We start from the raw sequence: 22,302 nt of genomic DNA, 5'->3' as shown, positions 1-22,302 counted from the left end.
CATGGAGTTCCTTCCGCCCAGAAAGTTCTCAGCCTTCCTGTGCCCTGCAAGGCCCTGCCCCTGTCCACCTTTCAGGGAGGTTATACCTGCACAGGCATTCCCCCCCCAACATGGAGTTAGGCACCCCCCTGCAGCAGGCACTACCCAAGTTCAAGGACCTGCTTGAACTGCACCAGGCATACAGTGGGTGCTTAATAAATGTTACTGACTCGGGGCAGGCAGCCTCAATTTTCAGTCTGTTTTACATCAGAAGGAAAGGGTGTTGAAGGGGATAATAGCACTTAAACAGGTTAGCACAATACTCCCCACAGCACTGCAAGGTATGTACTCCGATGTTACTGCGGAGAGTGAAGCTCAGAGAGGCCTAGGAACTCACCCAAGATCACACAGCTGTCGTGGAGCTGGGATTCAGGTGCTCAGACTGGCACTGAAGCCATGCTCCTAACTCCTGCCTTCTCTGCTTCCTGCCTATTGGGGTGGACTCCCACCGTCCGTGGCCCCCACATCAGCCACCATGCATTAGGGTTCAGGTTCGGCCCAGTGATTTCACATTAGGTAATCTCTCTCTACAGGATGGTAGTCAGAGTGATGGGAAAGCGCTAACACACGTGTCATCACGATGGGGTGGATAATAACCACAACCAGTGGCATCAACCACCTTTTCCAAAGAGGAGAGTATGTGAATCCTGGCCCAGTCATCCCGACAAAGAATGTTTAATAATCTAGGGAGATGCTTGGGTTAAAATGGTAAATGAAAAGAGCAGATAAGCCTGTGGTTGTCTTGGCAAAGTCTGATAAAGTATTATTTACTGAAATAAAAAAACCAAAAAAAAAAAAAAAAAACAAACCAGCTACACAGGCCTGCCTGATTTGCCCCCACATTTTTTTTTTTTTTTTTGGCAACGAAGCATGTGAGATCCTAATTCCCTGATAAGTGATCGAACCCAAGGCCGCTGCATTAGGAGCACAGAATCTTAACCACTGGACTGCCAGGGAAATCCCAAGACTTGCATGATTGAATTTAGTTGGCAGAGTGATTTGGAAATTTGGAAGAGTCTCCACATTTTTTCTTTGTCGTTATTCTTTTTTTAAATCCGGGTGTAGTTGCTTTACAATATTGTGTTAGTACAATGAAGTGATTGGGAAAGACCAAAGGCAGGAGGAGAAGGGGATGACAGAGAATGAGATGGTTGGAAGGTATCACCGACTCAATGGACATGAGTTTGAGAAAACTCCAGGAGTTGGTGAAGGACAGGGAGGCCTGGCCTGTTGCAGTCCATGGGGTCGCAAAGAGTCTAGCACCACTGAGTGGCTGAACAACAATGAAGCAAATCAGCTATATGTATACTTGTACTCCCTCCCTCTTGGGCCTCCCCTGCCAACTAAGTCTCCAGATTTAAACAGAAATTTCCCCATGAAAATTAAGGAAAGTCTTAAAATGCAAATACCCTTGAAGAAAGCTCAAGGTTGGTTGGACAAGAGCTTTGAGGAAGTGAGCATTTCCAGACAAGTCCACAAAGATGCATAAATAAGAAAGTCCGTCACTGTGTTATGTGAATTAGTAAGAATCTTAAAGTCACCTCAGTAGCCATCAGTAGAGAAGTAGTTCAGTTCAGTTAAGTCGCTCAGTCGTGTCCGACTCTTTGCGACCCCAGGACTGCAGCACGCCAGGCTTCCCTGTCCATCACCAACTCCCAGAGCTTGCTCAGACTCATGTCCATCAAGTTGGTGATGCCATTCAACCATCTCATCCTCTGTCGTTCCCTTCTCCTCCCATCTTTAATCTTTCCCAGCATCAAGGTCTTTTCAAATGAGTCAGTTCTTCGCATCAGGTGGCCAAAGTATTGGAGTTTCAGCTTCAGCATCAGTCCTTCCAATGAATATTCAGGACTGATTTCCTTTCGGATGGACTGGTTGGATCTCCCTGCAGTCCAAGGGGCTCTCAAAAGTCTTCTCCAACACCACAGTTCAAAAGCATCAATTCTTCGGCCAGCACTCAGCTTTCTTTATAGTCCAACTCTCACATCCATACATGACTACTGGAAAAACCGTAACCTTGACTAGACAGACCTTTGTTGGCAAAGTAATGTCTCTGCTTTTGAGTATGCTGTCTAGGTTGGTCATAGCTTTTCTTCCAGGAGCAAGAGTCTTTTAATTTCATGGCTGCAGTCACCATCTGCAGTGATTTTGGAGCCCCCCAAAATAAGGTCTTTCACTGTTTCCATTGTTTCCCCATCTATTTGCCATGAAGTGATGGGACTGGATGCCATGATCTTAGTTTTTTGAATGTTGAGTTTTAAGCCAGCTTTTTCACTCTCCTCTTTCACTTTCATCAAGAGGCTCTTTTTGTTCTTCTTCTTTTTCTGCCATAAGGGTGGTGTCATCTGTGTATCTGAGGTTATTGATATTTCTCCTGGCAATCTTGATTCCAGCTTGTGCTTCATCCAGCCCAACATTTCACATGATGTACTCTGCATATAAATTAAATAAGCAGGGTGACAATATACAGCCTTGATGTATTCCTTTTCTGATTTGGAACCAGTCTGTTGTTCCATGTCCAGTTATAACTGTTGCTTTTTGACCTGCATACAGATTTCTCAGGAGGCAGGTGAGGTATTCTGGTATTCCCATCTCTTGAAGAATTTTCCACAGTTTGTGGTGATCCACACAGTCAAAGGCTTTGGCATAGTCAATAAAGGAGAAGTAGATACTTTTCTGGAACTCTCTTGCCTTTTTGATTATCCAGAGGATGTTGGCAGTTTGATCTCTGGTTCCCCTGCCTTTTCTAAATCCAGCTTGAACATCTGGAAGTTCACGGTTCACATAGAGTTGAAGCCTGGCTTGGAGAATTTTGAGCATTACGTTGCTAGTGTGTGAGATGAGTGCAATTGTGCGGTAGTTTGAACATTCAGTGTCAAACACTGCCAAAGAGAGGTAGTTAACTAACGATAAATTTCCACAGCAGAATACTACATAGCCATGAAGAAGGTACATTCAAACATATTGACGTGGAAAGATGTCACTAGCATGTCGGTAAAAGAAAAATCAGATCATGGAAGAATATAACCTTTATGCATAAAAATATGTCAATATATGTATTACAAAACATAGGATGGACTTCTACTTTTGGCTATCATGGGATAATTGGTATAGGATTTGCTCTCCTGCCATAAATGACTAGAAAACTGGAAAGAAAAAACATGAGGCAACTATTTTTAGACATTGGACAGTAGGCATCCCAGGACTGTGATCCCTAAGGGAAGAGAAACATCAGATGTGAGCCCTACAATTATCTTGGCTTTCTGTCTGGAGGTAGTTTCTGGACTGAGGCACAGAACACAGAGGTCATGTGAGCTGAGACACAGAGACTGGAGTTTGGAGCTTCTGAAATGTTTGGCATTTGCAGAGCAGAGTGTCTAAGGAGGTGGCTGCGCAGAGAATGAGCTCTGAAAATCTACATAGGGGTCCCCTTAATTATGAATTTTAAACTGTGCCTGTGGACCGGAAACCCCATGAGATTCAGCTAAGAACAACTCCCAAAGAGCTGTGAAGCTGAACCATTCCCAGAGCTCCAGACCAAGACACATGTGGGTTCCCAACAGACCTCATTAAGCATCCAAGGTGCTTCACGGAGATCCTGTAAGAGTCACACCAGGAGTAGCGCTAAACCAGAATCAAAGGCTAATCTAGACTCAGCCTAACAAAGCTTTAAAATTGCCTCCAAAAGATCAAACTTCTCTGCAAGTAAGTTGACTTCCTGTGGGAACAAAATTCAACACTCTAAAAAACAGACAATAAAATCCAGAGATTCAATAATGTAACACTTACAATATCCTACATTGGATGAAAAACCACTAGACATATAGAAGCAGGGAAATGTGACCCATACCAGAGAAAAATCAGTCAACAGAAACAGGCCCAGATATGAGATGGTGGAATTAGCAGACAGGGATTTTAAAAGAGATGTTACATATTCGTTCACAAATGTAAAACAAAACATGAACATAATACAGATAATGAGATGACCTAAAAGAAACCAAATGGAACTTCTAAGGCTGAAAAATACAATATTTAAAATTAAGAATGAATCCCATAGGGACTTCCCTGGGGGTCCAGTGTCTAAGACTCAGTGCTCCCCAGATTCAATCCCTAGTCAGGGAAGTAGATCCCACATGCCACAACTAAGACCCAGTGCAGCCAGATAAATAAAATGAAATAAAAAAAGAAGAAGAAGAAGAATGAATTACATGAACTTAACAGCAGATAAACAAAATACCAGAGACCTGGAGGATACAATAGGAACTATCCAAACTAAATCACAGAGAGGAAAACACACAATATATCAACATTTTGGGGATGCAGCTAAAACTGTGATTAGAGGATATATATAGTTTTAACTGTTTATATTTTTATTTATTTGTTTGTTTTTTTAAATGTTTATATTTTTAAAAGAAGTCCCCAAATCAATGATCTTTGCTGTTGTCTTTTTTTTAATATTTTATTCCTAAAAAAAAATATTTTATTCCTATTTATTTATTTGGCTGCACTAGGTCTTAGCTGTGGCATGCAGGATCTTCAATCTTCATTATGGCATACAGGATCTTTAGCTGCAGCACGTGGGATCTAGTTCCCTGACCAGGAATTGAACCCAGACCCCCTGCATTGCAAGCATGAAGTCTTAGCTACTGGACCACCAGGGAAGTCCCTGCTGTTGTCTTAAGACGTAGAAAAGAGAAGAATAAATCCGAAATGGATGGACAAAGGAAATAGGAAAAATCAATGAAAATGACATAGAAAATGAATATGCATGAGAGAAAAATCATTGAAAGCAAAAACTAGTTCTTAGGGGACTTCCCTGGTGGTTCAGTGGTTAAGAATCCGCCTGCCAGTGCAGTGGACACAGGTTCAATTCCCGGTCCAGGAAGATCCCACAAACTGCAGGGAAACTAAGCCTGTGTGCCAGAACTACTGAAGCCTGTGCACCCGAGATGCCGTGCTCCGCAAAAGAGAAGCCATTGCAGTGAGAAGCCAGCCCACTCCAACCAAGAGCAGCCCCTGCTTACCGAAACTAAAAAAAGACCACGGATAGCAACAAAGACCCAGGGCCGCCAAAAATAAGTAAATAAAAATTTAAAAAACTTTTTAAAAAGCTAGTTCTTTGAGAATTTTAATAACTTTGATAAAACTTTAGCTATACTATTAGGGCTGAATTGTGTCCCCCCGCAAATTCATCTATTGAAGTCCTAACCCCCAGGACCTCAGCATGTGATTGTATTTGGAAATGGGGGGCTTTAAAGAGCTCATTTAACTTATATGCAGAGTACATCATGAGAAACACTGGGTTGGATGAAGCACAAGCTGGAATCAAAATTGCTGGGAAAAATATCAATAACTTCAGATATGCAGATGACACCACCCTTATGAAAGGGAAGAACTAAAGAGACTCTTGATGAAAGTGAAAGTGGAGAATGAAACAGTTGGCTTAAAGCCCAACATTCAGAAAACAAAGATCATGGCATCCGGTCCCATCACTTCATGGCAAATAGATGGAGAAACAGAGGAAACAGTGAGAGACTTTATTTTGGTAGGCTCCAAAATCACTGCAGATGGTGACTGCAGCCATGAAATAAAAAGATGCTTACTCCTTGGAAGAAAAGTTTTGACCAACCTAGACAGCATACTCAAAAGCAGAGACATTACTTTGCCAACAAAGATCTGTCTAGTCAAGGGTATGGTATTTCTAGCAGTCATGTATGATGTGAGTATAAGGAAAGATGAGTGCAGAAGAATTGATGCTTTTGAACTGTGGTGTTGGAGAAGACTCTTGAGAGCCCCTTGGACTGCAAGGAGATCCAACCAGTCCATCCGAAAGGAGATCAGTCCTGAATATTCATTGGAAGGACTGATGCTGAAGCTGAAACTGCATTACTTTGGCCACCTGATGTGAAGAGTTGACTCATTTGAAAAGACCCTGATGCTGGGAAAGATTGAAGGCAGTAGGAGAAGGGGATGACAGAGGATGAGATGGTTGAATGGCATCACCGACTCAAGGGACATGAGTTTGAATAAACTCTGGGAGTTGGTGATGGACAGGGAGGACTGGCATGCTGCAGTCCATGGGGTCGCAAAGAATTGAACACAACTGAGCGACTGAACTGAACTGAACTGAAAGAGTTAATTAAGCTAAAATGAGGTCAGGTAGATGGGCCCTAATCCAAGGTGACTGGTGTCCTTATGAGAAGAGATAAAAGCAGACACACCCACAAAGGACAATCCAGTGAGGACACAGAGAGGGAAAGGACCATGTACTCGCCTAAGAGAGTGGCCTCAGGAGAAACAACCCTGCCAGCACCCTGATCTCATTCTGTTAGCCTCCAGAATTGTGAAAAAATAAATATTTGTTGGTTAAGCCCCTCGTCTGTGGTAATATGTTATGGCAGTCCTAACAAATTAATAAAAGTGGTCAAGAAAAAAAAAGAGAAAAATCACAAACCCTGACACCAAAAGTTGACAAAGATACTACAAGAAAAGATTACTGCATACACATGAATATCACTTAAAAACACAGATACAGAAACACTTAACACACTAGCAAACTAAATCAACAATATACAGAAAAATCACAACAAAGTGGGGTTTATGCCCAGGAATACAAGATTGGTTTAACACTCAATAATCAATCACTGTAAGTCACCATGATAACGGAATAAAGGGGAAAAACAGAAGATCTTCTCAATGAGGCAGAAGTATCATTTGACAAAATGCAACACCCATTTCTGATTTAAAAAAAGAATCATGGGACTTCCCTGGTGAGCCAGTGGTTACTATTTCACGCTCTCAATACAGAGGGCATGGTTTGATCCCTATTTGGGGAACTAAGACTCTACAAGCCACACAGTACAGCCTAAAAAAAAAAAAAAAACAGCCTCAAGTCAAAATAAAAATAGAAGGGAAATTCCTGAACCTGATAAAGAGTATCTATGAAGAACCCACAGCTGACCACACTGAATGACGAAAGACTGAGAGCTTTCTCTCTAAGATAAGGAACTATTCTTATCACTCCTCTTCAGTCTTGAATTATCATACTGGAGATGCTAGCCAGTACAATCAGACAAAAATAATCATTAAAAGCAAACATATCTGAAAGAAAAAAATTAAATAAAGCGTTCCTTATTCATGACCAGGATCTGGTCATGTGTGTAGAACACCTACTTCTGGAATTGACAAGTGAATTAGCAAGATCTCAAGATGCCAGACCAGATGCAAAAATCATTTGTCACTGTTTCTCTCACTAGCAGTGAGCAACTGGAAAGTGAAAAGAACCAGATCATTCACAAGTATAGCCCAGAACATCAAATACCTAAGAATAAATTAGAGCCATGTAACAACCGTCAACTGAAAACTATAAAATCTTACTGAGAGAAATGAAAGAAGACCTAAATAGACGGAGGGAAAGAAAACATTCATTATTTGGAAGACTCAGTATTGTGAAATGGTTGATTCTTTTCAAACTGAACTATAGATTTAATGCAGCCCTAATCAAAATCCCAGGAGGCTGTTGTTTATAGAAAATGACAACCTGATTCTAAAATGGATATGGAATGCAAAGAACTTAGAGCAGCCAAAGCAATTTTAAGGAAAAAGAACGAGGTTCGAGGACATACGCCACTTGATTTCAAGACAATGTAAAGCTGAAGTAATCAAGAGAGTTTGCTGTGAGGAGGATGTATATATAGGTCAGCAGGACAAGGTAAAGAGGTCAGAAGTAGACCCACACAGTCAGTTGATTTCTGCCACATATCAAGACAATTTAATAAAGAAAGGAAAATCCTTTCAACAAATGGTGCTGGAACAACTGGATATCTCTGAGGGAAAAAATGAACTCTTACCTTACGTCATTCACCAGTGATCAACATTTTTTATTTTTTGCCCCGCAGCATGGCTTGCAGGAGCTTAGTTCCCTGAACCAGGGATGGAACCTCAGACCATGGCAGTGAAACCACTGAGTCCCCACTAATGGACTGCCAGGGAATTCCCACACCGTAATCAACTTTAAATGAATCATGCATCTCAATGTAAAAGTTAGAACCATAGCACTTCTGGGGGAAAAAAAAGTAGAAAAAAATCTTGATGGCCTTACAGTAGGATGTAAAAAACACTAATGATAAAAGGAAAATTGGTAGAAGCTCCCTGGTGGCCTAGTGGTTATAAGTCCGGGCTTTCACTGCCATGGCCCGAGTTCAATCCCTGGTTGGGAACTGAGATCCTGCAAGTCACACAGTGCAGCCAAAAAGGAAGAAGGAAAAATGAGTAATAAGATGTTAACAAAACTTGAATGTTCTATTCTTCAAAGTACACTGTTAAAAAATGAAACAGCAAGTTATAGAATGAGATAAAGTACTTGCAACATATGCATCTGATAAATTATTAGTGACCAAATAGACAAAGCACCTTTACCACTCAATAATAATAAAAACACCAACAACTCAATAAAAATGGGCAAAAGAATAGACTATATACCTCAGAAAAGAAGACATAGAATAGACCAATAAACACATAAAGAGATGCTCAACATTATTATTTATTAGGAAAATGCAAATTAAGACCACATTATGAGACCACTAACATCTAACAAATGATTAAAATTTGAAAACATTGACAACACCAAATGCTGGTGAGCATGTGGAGCAACAGAAATTCTCCTTCATTGCCAGCAGAAAATTCAGAATGGTACAGCCACTTTGGAAAACAAGTTGGCCATTTCTTACAGGGACTTCCCTGATAGCTCAGTTGGTAAAGAATCCGCCTGCAATGCAGGAGACCCTGGTTTGATTCCTGGATCAGGAAGATCCACTAGAGAAGGGATAGGCTACCCACTCCAGTATTCTTGGGCTTCCCTTGTGGCTCAGCTGGTAAAGAATTTGCCTGCAGTGCAGGAGACCTGGGATCGATCCCTGGGTTGGGAAGATCCCCTGGAGAAGGGAAAGGCTACCCACTTCAGTATTCTGGCCTGGAGAATTCCATGGACTGCATAGCCCATGGAGTCGCAAAGAGTTGGACATGACTGAGCAACTTTCACTTCATTTCACTTCGTTTCTTACAGAAATAAACACAATCTTACCATATAATCCAGCAGTTATACTCCTAGGATTTTTGCCTAATGGATCTGAAAATTTATGTCCACACAAAAATCTTCAAAAAAATGTTTATAGCAGCTTTATTCATAATTACCAAAATCTGGAAACAAGCAAGATGTCTTTCAATAGGGGAATGGAAGGCTTCCCTGGTGGCTCAGTGGTAAAGAATCCACCTGCCAACGCAGGAGACACGGGTTCAATCCCTGATCCAGGCAGATCCCACATGCCTCGGAGCAACTAAGCCCCTGAGCCACAGCTGTTGAGCCTGTGCTCTAGAGTCTGGGAGCTGCAACTACTGAGCCCATGGGCCACAGCTACTGAAGCCCTCAAGCCCTCAAGCCCGAACTCGGCAACAAGAGAAGCCACTGCAATGAGAAGCCTGTTCTTTGCAACAGAGAGTGGCCCCACTGGCCACAATTAGAGAAAAGCTGGCACAGCAGTGAAGACCGAGCACAGCCAAAGATAAATATATAAATAAGCAAATCAATAAAATTATTTTTAAAAAACATTTTGGAAATCAAGGGACCCGAGGAAGGAAGGCAGAATGTGGCAAAAGAAGGTAACTACTACAAATGAATGAAACCGCCTGACTAAAGCGGGTGGAGGAAAGGTTACTGACCTAAGTAACTTTGGGAATGGGAGGATCCCTAAGACTAAAGACAAAAGAACAGTACAGTACATAGCCCCATACTGTAGTTGGTAAAGTCGTTTCGTGCTGGTACTGGTTAATTCTGAAACTCTGTACAGCAAGACCTATTTTTTTGAGCTTCAGTTTATTGCACATTTTTTAGAAATCAAAGGTTTGTGGCAATTCTACCTTGAGCAAGTCTGTCGGCTCCACTTTCCCAACAGCATTTGCTCCCTTCACGTCTCTGTGTCATATTTTGGTAATTCTAACGATATTTCAAAGTTTTTCGTTATTATCATATGTGTTACAGTGACCTGTGATCTTTGATCATATGTGTGACACTTGTGTTACGGTGACCTGTGATCTTGTGATCTACTACAACTCACTAACGGCTCAGATGATAGCATTTTTTAGCAATAAAGTATTTTAATTAAGGTACATACATTTTTTTCTTTTTTTTAGACAGTGCTGTTGCATACTTGAGGCTTCCCTGGTGGCTCAGATGGTAAAGAATCTGCTTCCAGTGCAGGAGACCTGGGTTCAATCTCTGGGTTGGGAAGATCCCCTGGAGATGGGAATGACTACCCACTCCAGTATACTTGCATGGAGAATTCCATGGACAGAGGAGTCTGGTGGGCAGAGTTGGACAAGACTAGGTGACTAACATATCTCACACTTAATAACTACAGTATAATGTAAACATGTTTTTAAAGATTTTTTTGATGTGGACCATTGTTCAAGTCTTTATTGAATTTGTTACAATACTGCTTCTGTTTTATGTTTTGGTTTTTTGGCCATGAGGCATGTGGGATCTTAGCTCTCTGACAAGGGATTGAACATGTACCCCTGCATTGGAAGGCAAAGTCTTAACTACTGGACTGCTAGGGAGGTCCTAAACATAACTGTTATATGGTGGTGGTTTAGTCACTAAGTCACCCTTGTGACCCCGTGGACTGTAGCCTGCCAGGCTCCTCTGTCCGTGGGATTTTCCAAGCAAGAATACTGGAGTGGACTGCCATTTCCTTCTCCAGGGGATCTTCCCAACCCAGGAATCGAACCCGGGTCTCCTGCATTGCAACTGTTATATGCACCAGGAAAGAAAAAAATTCATGTGACTGACTTTATTGCAATATTCGCTTTATTTGGTGGCCTGGACCTGCAATATCTCCTTTCTGCCTGTACATATACACTGGAATTGATGGTTAAATGAATGTATGGTGGATGCTGGGACTTCCCTGGTAGCTCAGCTGGTAAAGAATCCATCTGCAATTCGGGAGACCTGGATTTGATCCCTGGGTTGGGAAGATCCCTGGAGGAGGGCGTGGCAACCCACTCCAGTATTCTTGTTTGGAGAAACCCCTGGACAGAGGAGCCTGGCGGGCTATGGTCCATGGGGTCACAAAGAGTTGGACATGACTGAGTGACCAGGCACAGCACAGCACAACCTGATGAATGCTGGGATCTATGTTTCTCATTGATAGAGTGAGAGTTTACACATAAATGAAGGCAGAAGAGCAGACTGATTCAATGGTAATGATTAGAGTTGGAGACATCAGTAGGAACTCATGCTTAACTTAATATAGATACAGATGGTTTTATATATATTACGTGTGCACACCAAATCCAGTGTCATGAAGCTTTTGTCCTGTTCTTTTTTTTAAAATTAATTAATTTATTTTAATTGGAGGCTAATTACTTTACAGTATTGTAGAGTGGTTTTTGCCATACATGGACATGAATCAGCCATGGATGTACATGTGTTCCCCATCTTGAGACCCCCTCCTACCTTGCTCCCCATCCCATCCTTCAGGGTCATCCCAGTGCACCAGTCCTGAGTACCCTGTCTCACCCTGAGCTGATGATCTGTTTCACATATGTGTCCTGTTCTCTTCTAAGAGTTGTGTAGTTTTAGGTTTTACATGTTGGTCCTTAATCCATTTTGAGTTAGTCTTTGTATACGGTGTGAGGTAAGGGTCCAACTTCATTCTGTTGCATGTGAAGATCCTGTTTTCACAGCACCATTTGTTCAAAGGAATATACTTTCTCTATTGAACGGTCTTAGCAACCCTGTCGAAAATCATTTGGCCATATATGGGAGGATATATTTCTGGGCTCTTTCCATTGGTTTATGTCTGTCTTTATACCAGGACCAACCACACTGTTTTGATTACTTGCGCTTTGTAGTTAAGTTTTGAAACCAGGAAGTGTTCATCCTCCAGCTTTGTGCTTTTTCAGGATTGTTTTGGCTATGCAGGGTGCTTGAGATTCTGTGTTAATTTTAGGATGGATTTTTCTATTTCTGAAAAAAAAATATCATTGGGCATTTGGTAGGAATTGCATTGAATCTATAGATTGCTTTGGGTAATATTGACATTTTAACAATGTTGTCTTCCAATCCATGAACATGGGATGTATTTGTGTCTTCTTTCATTTCTTTAAGCAATGTTTAGTAGCTTTCATTGGATATATCTTTCATCTCCTTGGGGAAATCAATTCCTAAGTATTTTATTCTTTTTAACGCTATTGTAAAAAAGGATAAATTTTATATACGGTGTATATTTACCATCATTTAAAAACAAAAACACCTCACAGACCAGTGAGGGAGACAGATAACATAGGCACTGAAGTGGTAGGATGGGTGTACAAGGGGTGGGGCAGGGCTGTGCAGGGATATCATGGTACACAGGTCATGCACTGCACAACTCTAGGGGTAGCCACTCGTATATACGGTGATGCTGTATCAGACAGCTGAGGCTTCATTATTCTGCATAACCAGCGATTCTGTGTATTTCATTGTCTAAAAATGTGTCCAGGGTCAAACTCACCATCAATGGGGTAGGAAGTGGAACAGCCCCCAGAGAGGGGCAGCCTCTGAACCCTGCACTAAGACAGGTCCCCCTGGAGGGCACCCCTTAAGGCCTCAGAAAGAAGCTGAAAGAGGAAAGGGAACTTCCATCATGAAAAAAATCTGAATGGCCACTGGCCGTTGGGGGTGGAGTCTGCGGACCAGCATAGCTGTGAGGGGCTGTGTGGCCCCCGGGGGCTGTGTGTGCAGCAGGCAGCCCTAGCCGGGGTGGCTCACATGCCTCTCGGGAGGAACACCCCATGGAGAGCTCTCCAGGGCTGAAGTTTGGTGCCTCTAACCAGAAAAGGGTCCTGGGAGGCCACAGTCTCTAAGTCATCAGAGACTAGTCTTTCCAGTGTGAATCCTTGCAACTCCCTCCTTGAAACACTTTCTGTTCTCTACTCAAATATTTACCATTCATGATAAAAAGGCCTTGAACTTGATTGCATCCAACAAACACAACATCCACCTCTTGCCAGGGTATGCTAATTTTGAGTTGGTGTCATCACTGACCGTCCACCAGGTACGTGGATGGGCTCCTCACACTGCAGGAACGCTGGGCACCCACGAAGCTCCTGAGTCACTCAGTGTCCTCCACCTGTCTCAGCATCAGGACACCAGGGGTCCTGGGGAAGAAGAGCCTCTCAAAGGTTCAGCTCACAGATTTCCCCAGGACATGTGTTTCTCTGAGGCAGCCCTTCCAGAAGCTTCCATTCATTAAGCTAATTGGCATTAAGACATCAGTTTTTGAGGTTTTCTTTCCTTCCCTAAGTGGCCCATCTGAATGCTTTTCTCTCATCTGTGGTCCTTCCGTGGTATGGATATATATATACATATGTATGTATATATATATAGTTTTTTAATTAGCCTTTATGCATTTTTAAATATTTATTTGGCTGCATCAGGTCTCAGCTGTGGTTTCCAGGTTCAGTAGCTTCGTGGCATGTAGGACCTTAGTTCCCAGACCGGAGATCAAACCCACATCCCCTCTATTGGCCTGTAGATCTGTGGTCTGCAGATTTATCCTGTTTTCCACTTCAAAGATGCTGCGTCCTAAGTGCCTGCTGGCTTTGTTAATGATGTTCTCCCTTGAAGAGCTCCTTTTTTTTCTGTAGAAGTGGGCAGAACTGGGACTTCCCTGGCAGTCCAGTGGTTAAGAATCTGCCTCCCAGTGCAGGGACGTGGGTTCAATCCCTGGCCAGGGAACTAAGATCCCACATGCCAAGGGGTAACTAATACCATGCACCACAACTAGAGAAGCCCATGTGACACAACTAAAACCTTATGCAGCCAAAAAGAGACAGAGACAGAAGTGAGCAGAGCTATCCACCTTTGCTTTCGTTTGAGCAAATTGTGTCGAAAGTCATAGTGACTAGTCGATCTTTTCCTCCAGCTTCCTCTCCCGTGCAAAGCGTAGCATTTTGCTGTACTCTGTAGGCAGAGCTGACAAAGGTGAGATTTTCCAGAGGCTGGAGGAGGGCCTCCCTCTGGCATGAAGACTCCTTTCACAGATGGCACCGTGCTGAGCTCTCCAACAGGTCCGGCCAGACAACAGTGCCGGAGGCCAGGCTTCCCCGCCATGCTCCTTCCTCCAGTGGGTACAGTGATTGTGTTTGACATCCGGTAACTGTCCCCAGAATGCCACAAAGAAAGGCCAGTGTCTTCTGTGCTGCAGGAATCTTGCTATACCCCTCAAGAGCAGAAGAGAAGGCTGACATGTGCCCCTTCCACATATGGGGATGGTGGCTGGCCTCCACGTGGAGCAGGCACTGTTCTCCAGTTTGCAGAGGGGACAATGACCCAGAGTAGAGGGCCATGATCACTGGGCCCAATGCAAGGAAGGGTTTATGGAGCTAGGATTGTGGTCACCCAGGCAGCCACCTTTCTCCTCTGTTTCTAAAGGTGTTCTCTCCCCTCTGCCCTCACCTGAGTCCGGTCTATCCTGTTCCTGAATCCAATCAGGCTTCAGATCAGATTTTCTTGTTCTGACAATGGAATGCTGCCCAGGGCAAAAGAAGTAATTTCTGACCCATCACTCTGTTCCATGAGTGGTCACAGGGCTGCTGTGAGCAAGCGGACAGGAGAAAAGCACTGGAGGTCTGGGCTTGGCAGGGTCCCTATTTTGTTCCCCAAAAAGACTCCCCATCTTCTTCAGTCATTTGTTCTTAGGGCCCCTTGCTCCTGACCCAGTCTAACAAGGCCTCCCTCCCTCCTTCCCCGGACCTGGAAGCCCCTCCCCAACTACTAGGTTAAGCTAGAAAGTACTACCAGCCCCCGCAGGTGAAACTTGCTTCCCAACAGCCAAGGCATGAAATCTCCAGATCTGTAAATCATGGTCTTCCAAACCCTTAAAGCCTTTTCAATCTAATGAGTTTAGGTCTGACCCAACCTACCAAGCTTGAAAATCTGAAATAGCTGTGGAAGACTCTGCCTGCCCTTAGGAAAAGCCTTGGGGCATTAAGTCAAGGAGTCTAGAGCCTGTGAGTCAAGTTCACCCCACCAGGTGACCCTTAGCAGCAGATTGAAGATTCCACAGCTCAGCAATCATGCTCTAATCAAACCCATGGTTGCTTCACTGACCAGAGTGCACCACCACCCCACCACTACTTGTGTGCTGAGAAAGCCACACCCTTCATGCTTCTATGGCAGCACAACTTCATACCCAAGACATCAAGATGCCCTCCTCCCTGCCCCCTTGGGGGACAGTCCCACCCAAGCTCTAGATGCTCACTAGGACCCCTGTTCACCTCTCGTTTGGGAGAAACCAGTTTTTGTTGCCCAATTTGAGCTTGAGGTGGTCATACCCCACACAACCCAGCACTTCCCACTCAAACAGAAGGCACCGATCAGTTTACTGCAGCACTTTTTATTTCCTCACAATGACGCGTTGCTGGGGCCTAATGTTCTCACATGACAGTAGAAAATCAAAGTCTGTTGTCATCTCTTAAAAGAATTGAGAATTGCGTACAAAAACCTTACATAAATTAAAAGGATGAATAAATTTACAGGTGTGAATGCAAACTGTTTCCAACTCAAGGCAAGTAACAGCCCACGGTATTCTGGTGGGAAATCTTCAGTAAGAAAGGAAAAGCAGGTCCTAAGGCTTGGACCTTCCCAACCCCATTTAAGACCGGCCAAGACAGAAATGACAACTGTTTCAGGACTCTTGCCAGCCTCTAGAGAAATCCTGGAATAGGCAGCTCTGACACATTAATACCCTGCACAGACAGAGACTCGCAGTCTCCCAGATCCTAATCAAGCCATTGGATTTCTCTTCCATAAACATTCTCACCTCAGCTACAGAGATGAGAGAGCCGCATGTAACTAGGGGTTAAAATCAAAGATATGCACAGGGTATTAAACATATACCAAGGTAAAGTTAACTTGAATACAAGGTCAAAATCAGCAACAAGTTCTACAATCCAGTGCTGATATCAGATACAAGCTTCAAGGACAAATTTCTTTTCAAAGGCTTATTCCAGTTTCATGAGGCTAGCATGAGGTGTATACATTTGCCAGGGCAAATTTATACTTCTGAATTAACTCATGCAGCAAATGCTACGCATCTGCTCGCAGTCCGTTTAGAAGCATTTGCGGTGGACAATGGAGGGGCCAGACTCGTCGTACTCCTGCTTGCTGATCCACATCTGCTGGAAGGTGGACAGGGAGGCCAGGATGGAGCCTCCGATCCACACCGAGTACTTGCGCTCAGGAGGAGCAATGATCTGAAATGACAACAATGGGGTTTCAGTTGGTGGCACCATCTTACCTGCAAGGCCCCTGGGCCCAAGGCCACAGTCGCCTCTGTCTCACCTTGATCTTCATTGTGCTCGGAGCCAGCGCAGTGATCTCTTTCTGCATCCTGTCGGCGATGCCAGGGTACATGGTGGTCCCACCAGACAGCACCGTGTTGGCATACAGGTCCTTTCGGATGTCCACGTCACACTTCATGATGGAGTTGAAGGTGGTCTCGTGGATGCCACAGGACTCCATACCTAAGAGACAAAGCTCACCCTCAGAGATCGCACTTTCAAGGTGAAAAGCACCTTGACCCGCGACAGCTTCAAAGGGAGGTCAGTCATGCTGCCCACCGGACACCTACCCAGGAAGGAGGGCTGGAAGAGCGCCTCGGGACACCGGAACCGCTCGTTGCCAATAGTGATCACCTGACCATCAGGCAGCTCATAGCTCTTCTCCAAGGAGGAGGAGGATGCAGCAGTAGCCATCTCCTGCTCGAAGTCCAGGGCGACGTAGCAGAGCTTCTCCTTGATGTCACGCACAATTTCCCGCTCGGCTGTGGTGGTAAAGCTGTAACCACGTTCCGTGAGGATCTTCATGAGGTAGTCTGTCAGGTCCCGGCCAGCCAGGTCCAGACGCAGGATGGCGTGGGGGAGGGCGTACCCCTCGTAGATGGGCACAGTGTGGGTGACCCCGTCCCCAGAGTCCATGACAATACCAGTGGTGCGGCCAGAGGCGTACAGAGACAGCACAGCCTGGATGGCCACATACATGGCAGGAGTGTTGAAAGTCTCGAACATGATCTGCAGGAGACAAAAGGCTCCATTAGTCAAAGGAAGGGACTCAGGGTCACCCCATGCTCTCACACCATGCCAGCATGCCACAAATGTGATGTGTGGAGAAAAGAAAAGGAAGCAAGCAGAAACACAAATAAGAAACCTTGAGACTTCAGGAAGGAAATGCCAGGAGAAGAACAGAACCCTGGAAATATTGAAAGAAATACTTGAATTTCAGAAAACAAAACTAAACATGAAATGACTTGTGAAATACATGAATTATCTCAACCACCCGGCTGTGCTTACCTGGGTCATCTTCTCACGGTTGGCCTTGGGGTTCAGAGGGGCCTCCGTCAGCAGCACGGGGTGCTCCTCGGGGGCCACACGCAGCTCGTTGTAGAAGGTGTGGTGCCAGATCTTCTCCATGTCGTCCCAGTTGGTGACGATGCCGTGCTCGATGGGGTACTTAAGGGTCAGGATGCCACGCTTGCTCTGGGCCTCGTCGCCCACGTAGCTGTCCTTCTGCCCCATGCCCACCATGACGCCCTGGTGTCGGGGACGCCCAACGATGGACGGGAACACGGCCCGGGGGGCGTCATCCCCAGCAAAGCCAGCTTTGCACATGCCAGAACCATTGTCGATGACGAGGGCAGCAATTTCTTCTTCCATGGCGATCTATTCAAAGATGGAACCCATTCAGGCGCGCCCTGACGCTGAGAACGGCCCCGGCAAAGGCCCTCCCCGCGAGGCGTTCGACCTCCCCCCGACCTGGCTGCAGAGTAACCGCCTGGAACCGGGGCCGGCTTTTATGTAACGCCCCCTCCCCCGTCGTTCCGCGGAAAGGAGACCGGGGGCTCTCAACACTGCCGCCCGGACTCGCCCTGCCCCCTCCCCAGCAGCACACCCGCTGCGCCCTCCTCGAACCAGCTGGGGCGCAGCCCACTTACCCCACCCCGCCCCACCCGACTACCCTTTGTTCCCGGGGTCGGGGTGGTCGGGCCTCCGGGGTCGGGAGTAGAAAAAAAGAACCGCGAAGGGGGTGCGGGGGCCCGGATACCCGGGCAGGCCGCCTAGGCCTAGTCGCTTACCGACGGAGACGGGCCGCGGGGTGCGGAAGAGCGAGCAAAGAAGCGCGGGAAGACACGGAACGCGGGCCGGCTGCGGCGAGTGAGACCGTCCGCGGCCTCCCCCGCCGGTATTTAAGCGAAGCGGGGCGCGCGCGCGGGCCGGCGGCGCGCGCGGCCCCAGAACATGTCCATATATGGCGATCTTTCCGAACGCCGGGCGCCCATTGGCCCGCCCGAGAGGGGCACGTGGGGCCCCGAGCCCGGTCCCGCCCCCCGCCCGCACCGCCCCCAACCGCCCCGCCCGCGCTGCCCCCGGGCGCCGGAGACCCCCAGAATGAGACCCCGCGCTGACTGGCGCGCGGGCGGGATGGGTGGGCGCCCCCGGGGGGACTTCAGGAGTGGTCGCAGAGGAGGCCAGGGAGCTGACCTGGGCGCCCCGCCCCGGGACTGTCGCGCGCCGTGGGGGAGGGCCCGGCTGCACCCCGAAACTGCCTGGCCCGGGGCTGGGCGGCACCCGGAGCAGGGTGTGTACCCGCGGCCTGGCCGCGCCGGTGGGCTTTCCTCCCCGCGCCCCCTTTAATCGTCCCCTCTTGGTCTCTGCAGGCCATCAAGGCGGGTTCCCGGCACCGGGCTGGGGGAGGGGAGGGGAGGGTGGTGGTCCCGGCCGGCCTCCCTTGCGGCACTGTGGGCCCGGTGTTCCAGGGGAGTCTTGGGGAGCCGTGACTTCGACCCTGTCTGGATGGGAAGGAGCCGATCGTCCCCCACCGCAGCCACGACCGCGTAGGCCTCAGCGCCGGAGTTGGGGCACCGTGGTCCCTGACAGTACAGAGACTGGCCCGGTTCTACCACACCCAACGCATCCTGCCCCTCAAATCGCAGGCCCGATTGTCCCCAGGCAGGGGCTCCACTCTGGGTTTGGGGTCACTCTGTTTCCTCTGGGGAGGGGGTGGAGCTTTGTTTCATTTTAATGACCTTTGAGCGTTGTAGGGAAACTGAGGCAGGGAAGAAGTCTTGACTGCCTAAACGGTCAACTCCCCCTCTAAACTTGAAGTTGGCACCCTCTCTTCTGTGTGTGTGTGTGTGTGCGCGCGCGCGCGCGCGCGTGTGTACCGTCGCTCAGTCGTGTCCCACTCCGGGACCCCTGCTGCCCTGGGGCTGTGGTTTTTCCAGGTCCAGGGCGTGCCCTTTCTCCCAGGAGCTGGCACTTAAAGACTTGTCACCTCTGGCAGGGTCCTAATGACCCCCTCTGCCGCCAGTATTTGGGATATGTCCAGAGGGAACTAGGTACCATGGTTTCCTTGGACTTGTAAGCTTCAGGATTGCTCAGTAATGAATGAAAACATCACAGGAGACATGGGGAAGAGCACTGGCCAAGAGGGATGGCAATGGTACCAGGCAGAGTGAGTCTGGGGACTCGTCCAAGGTCCAGGTGCTCTGGGCTGGTGTCTGATGGGGGGCGGGGCCGAGCACCCCAAAGAGCTGGGCAAGGTCTGGTGTCTAGCTGGTGTTCACATCTACCTTTGCGCTAGGCAGATAAAGCAGGCACCCAGCTCACCTGTGGACTGCAGTCACCTAGATGACAAAGCCATGCCTATGGCCACCCTTGCTGCCAGGCCTAGCTGGGTTCTCAACTCCCAAGACTGCAAGGGCGCAGGGCAAGGCTGCTGTCCATCAGGTGTGTGCTCCACCCAAAGGAGAACCTGGGGCTAAGTCAGCCTCCAGAAAAACCCACCCTTATAGGCGCCCCTGGGCACAACCACGGGGCCTTCGATCCCCAGGTGGGGGAGTAAGTGTGTGAAGATGACTGCAATACTTGGGGGGGTCCCAAGATGTCACACATGGCAAGTGGGAAGTTTCCAGTATCGTCCAAGGCGTCGCGCCCAGTGTCCGCCTACCCCGCGTTCCACTCAGGCTCTCTCGTCTGCGGGGGCCTCCCCTCCCCGGACTCCAGTTCCCTCCGGCACTCCTTTGTCTGGTGCGCCCGGGCTGCTGCTGCTTCGTAGACAGATGGGGAGGGGGCGGAGGCCGTTGGAACTCTGTCCCCTTCCCCCCCGCTGCCATCTTCCCCACTTTGCAAGGGCGCTGGATGCACAAGCCTTTGGTCGTGGGGGGGAAGTGGGACCGGGCCTGGGTTCCCGGGGGCTCCCGCCCTAGGCAGCCAGCCCCCCACCCGCAGGGCTGGCCGGCGGCGGAGGGGAAGGGGCGCTCTCAGTCGGCCTGGCGTGGGGTGGGATGGGGTGGGGGAACAGCTTCCACTTCCGCGGCTGTGTCACCCCGCGCGGGGCGCGGGAGGAGGGGGGTCAAGGTGCGGCCGCAGGTGCGCAGGTGGGGGGCGGCGGCGCGCAGCGCGGCCATATTTGGCCATTTCGGCGCCGCCAGAGCCCCGCCCGCCGCCCGGGAAGCCGCAGCCCGGGCAGCCCCGTCCCCGCCCGCCGCCGGCCCTGAGTCACCGGCCGGGCGGGGGGCGGAAGTAACGGACTAGGGGCTCCGGGCGCGCTCCTCGCCTTATTTAGTCAAGAAGGCCGCGGATTGGCCGGCGAGACAAAGGGGCGGTGGCGGGCGGCCGGGGCGGGGGCGAGGCGGCCCCGGCGCCTTCGAGGGGACGGGGCGGGGAGGGGGACCCTCCGCCGCCGCCGCCCCTCCCACCCTGTCCGCGGGTCCGCGAGACCCCGCCGCCCGCGTCACACCCGGCCGCGAGAGCGAAGGGTGGGGGTGCGCGTGTCCCCAGAGGTCAGGTGGCGCGGGCGGGTATCGGGGGTGGGGAAAAGGAGCTGGAGGTTTGGCGAGGGTGTGGAGGGGGCGACCCTCGCCTGTGAGCACCCCACCCCAGAACCAGCAGTAAGTGGATGCTGCGGGTGCAGGGACCGAGCTCCCAAAAGAGAGAGACCTCCAAGCCCTGCGCAGGGGGTTGGGGAACGCCTTATTCTGTGCTGTGATTTTTCTGTTTTGCAACTGGCAGTGCGAGGCCTCGCCCAAGGTCATCTCAGGGCTGTGCTCTTGGAAGCGCAAGGCCGCCCCCTCCTCCCTCAAGATGGAGAGGCCCAGGAATCCCTTGGGAGGGGACCACACGAATGTAGCAGCCCCTGGCTCGGGTGAGCAGGGAGGCCCTGGGAGGAGCGAGAGACAGCAGCTGCACTTCTGCCCAGAAGCGGGTGTGTCCTTCCATCGTGAGGATGGAGGGGGGTCAGAGAAATGATGTGTGTTTTTGTTTTTTTTTTTAATTCGGTGCTGGGTTTGGTGGATTTATCGTGTGCTTGCTGCATCTCGTTTCGTCTTGAGGCCATTTAACGGCTGAGAAGACACTGGTGCAGGGAGGTGGCATCACCTTGCAAGGAAGTGTGGCCTGACTGACTTAGCCCCAGGCCTCCCCAGCCCTGGGGCACTGCCAGGCAACCCCAGCTCAGGGTCCTTCTTTCCCTTCCCTCCGACAGCCACACCAGCCTGTCAGTCTCCCTGGTCCAGCCTCCAGGGATCCTTCGCAGGATCAGGGTCACCTCTGCACCTGGTAGCCTGACCTGCAGCCCATCACCCCACCCCTTCCTCCTGCCTCTCACCATCTCCCACTAGCCAGTTACTTGCCAGGCAGTGTAGGGACTTGGTAATGAGTCCCCCTTTATGCCTTTGCCTCTGCCACTCCACCTGCCAGGAATGCCTTTCTTTCCCCTCCCCCCAAATGCAACGTGGGATTCTGAGTTGGATCCTCGAACAGGGGGGAAAAAAAGACAGTAGTGGAAGAACTGATGAAATCTGAGCAAAGTCTGAAGTTTAATGAATTAAGTACCAGTCAATCTCTCAGTATGACAGTTGTACCATGACTTGTGTAAGATGTTAACGTTAGGGGAAACCAGGTGGAAAGTCTGCAGCAATGCTAATACTGACTTTCCTGCATTTGTGGCGGTCTAAAATTATCTCATAATAACTTCATTTTTAAAATACCAAGGAGGACTTCTCTGGCGGTCCAGTGGTTAAGACTCTGTGCTTCCACTGAAGGGGGCACAAGTTCAATCCCTGGACAGGACATGTAGGGAAGTTCTGCGTGTCACAGTGTGGCAAAAAAAAAAACCACCAAAATCCAACGAAAACCACAAAGTTTCCCTACCCTCAGCTCACT

General features: G+C 48.3%; 2 protein-coding genes across 3 annotated transcripts; one reads left to right on the top strand and one right to left on the bottom strand.

The window, feature by feature from the left end:
* Nucleotides 1–15,460: 15,460 nt before the first annotated feature.
* Nucleotides 15,461–18,354, bottom strand: ACTG1 (actin gamma 1). 2 transcript variants are annotated; one of them, XM_043905229.1, is made up of 5 exons: nucleotides 18,213–18,354; nucleotides 17,431–17,799; nucleotides 16,713–17,151; nucleotides 16,424–16,605; nucleotides 15,461–16,335 (listed from the first exon to the last, which is right to left on the bottom strand). In XM_043905229.1, exons 2-5 carry the CDS (start codon nucleotides 17,791–17,793, stop codon nucleotides 16,192–16,194), a joined length of 1,128 nt encoding a protein of 375 aa, XP_043761164.1. In that variant the 5' UTR covers nucleotides 17,794–17,799; nucleotides 18,213–18,354; the 3' UTR covers nucleotides 15,461–16,191. The 2 variants fall into 2 exon arrangements, with proteins under 2 accessions (XP_043761164.1, XP_043761165.1); XM_043905230.1 differs by lacking the exon at nucleotides 18,213–18,354 and having other exon boundaries at nucleotides 17,431–17,801.
* A 21-nt stretch (nucleotides 18,355–18,375) lies between these two features.
* LOC122695402 (basic proline-rich protein-like) lies at nucleotides 18,376–19,286 on the top strand. The gene is made up of 2 exons (XM_043905231.1): nucleotides 18,376–18,715; nucleotides 18,795–19,286. Exons 1-2 carry the CDS (start codon nucleotides 18,376–18,378, stop codon nucleotides 19,157–19,159), a joined length of 705 nt encoding a protein of 234 aa, XP_043761166.1. The 3' UTR covers nucleotides 19,160–19,286.
* Nucleotides 19,287–22,302: the final 3,016 nt, after the last annotated feature.

Source organism: Cervus elaphus, chromosome 5 (genome assembly GCF_910594005.1).
Source record: "Cervus elaphus chromosome 5, mCerEla1.1, whole genome shotgun sequence".
NCBI classification, from domain to species: Eukaryota; Metazoa; Chordata; class Mammalia; order Artiodactyla; family Cervidae; genus Cervus; species Cervus elaphus.
The sequence above is the reverse complement of the archived record's forward strand: the minus strand, read 5'-3'. Positions and strand labels throughout refer to the sequence as shown.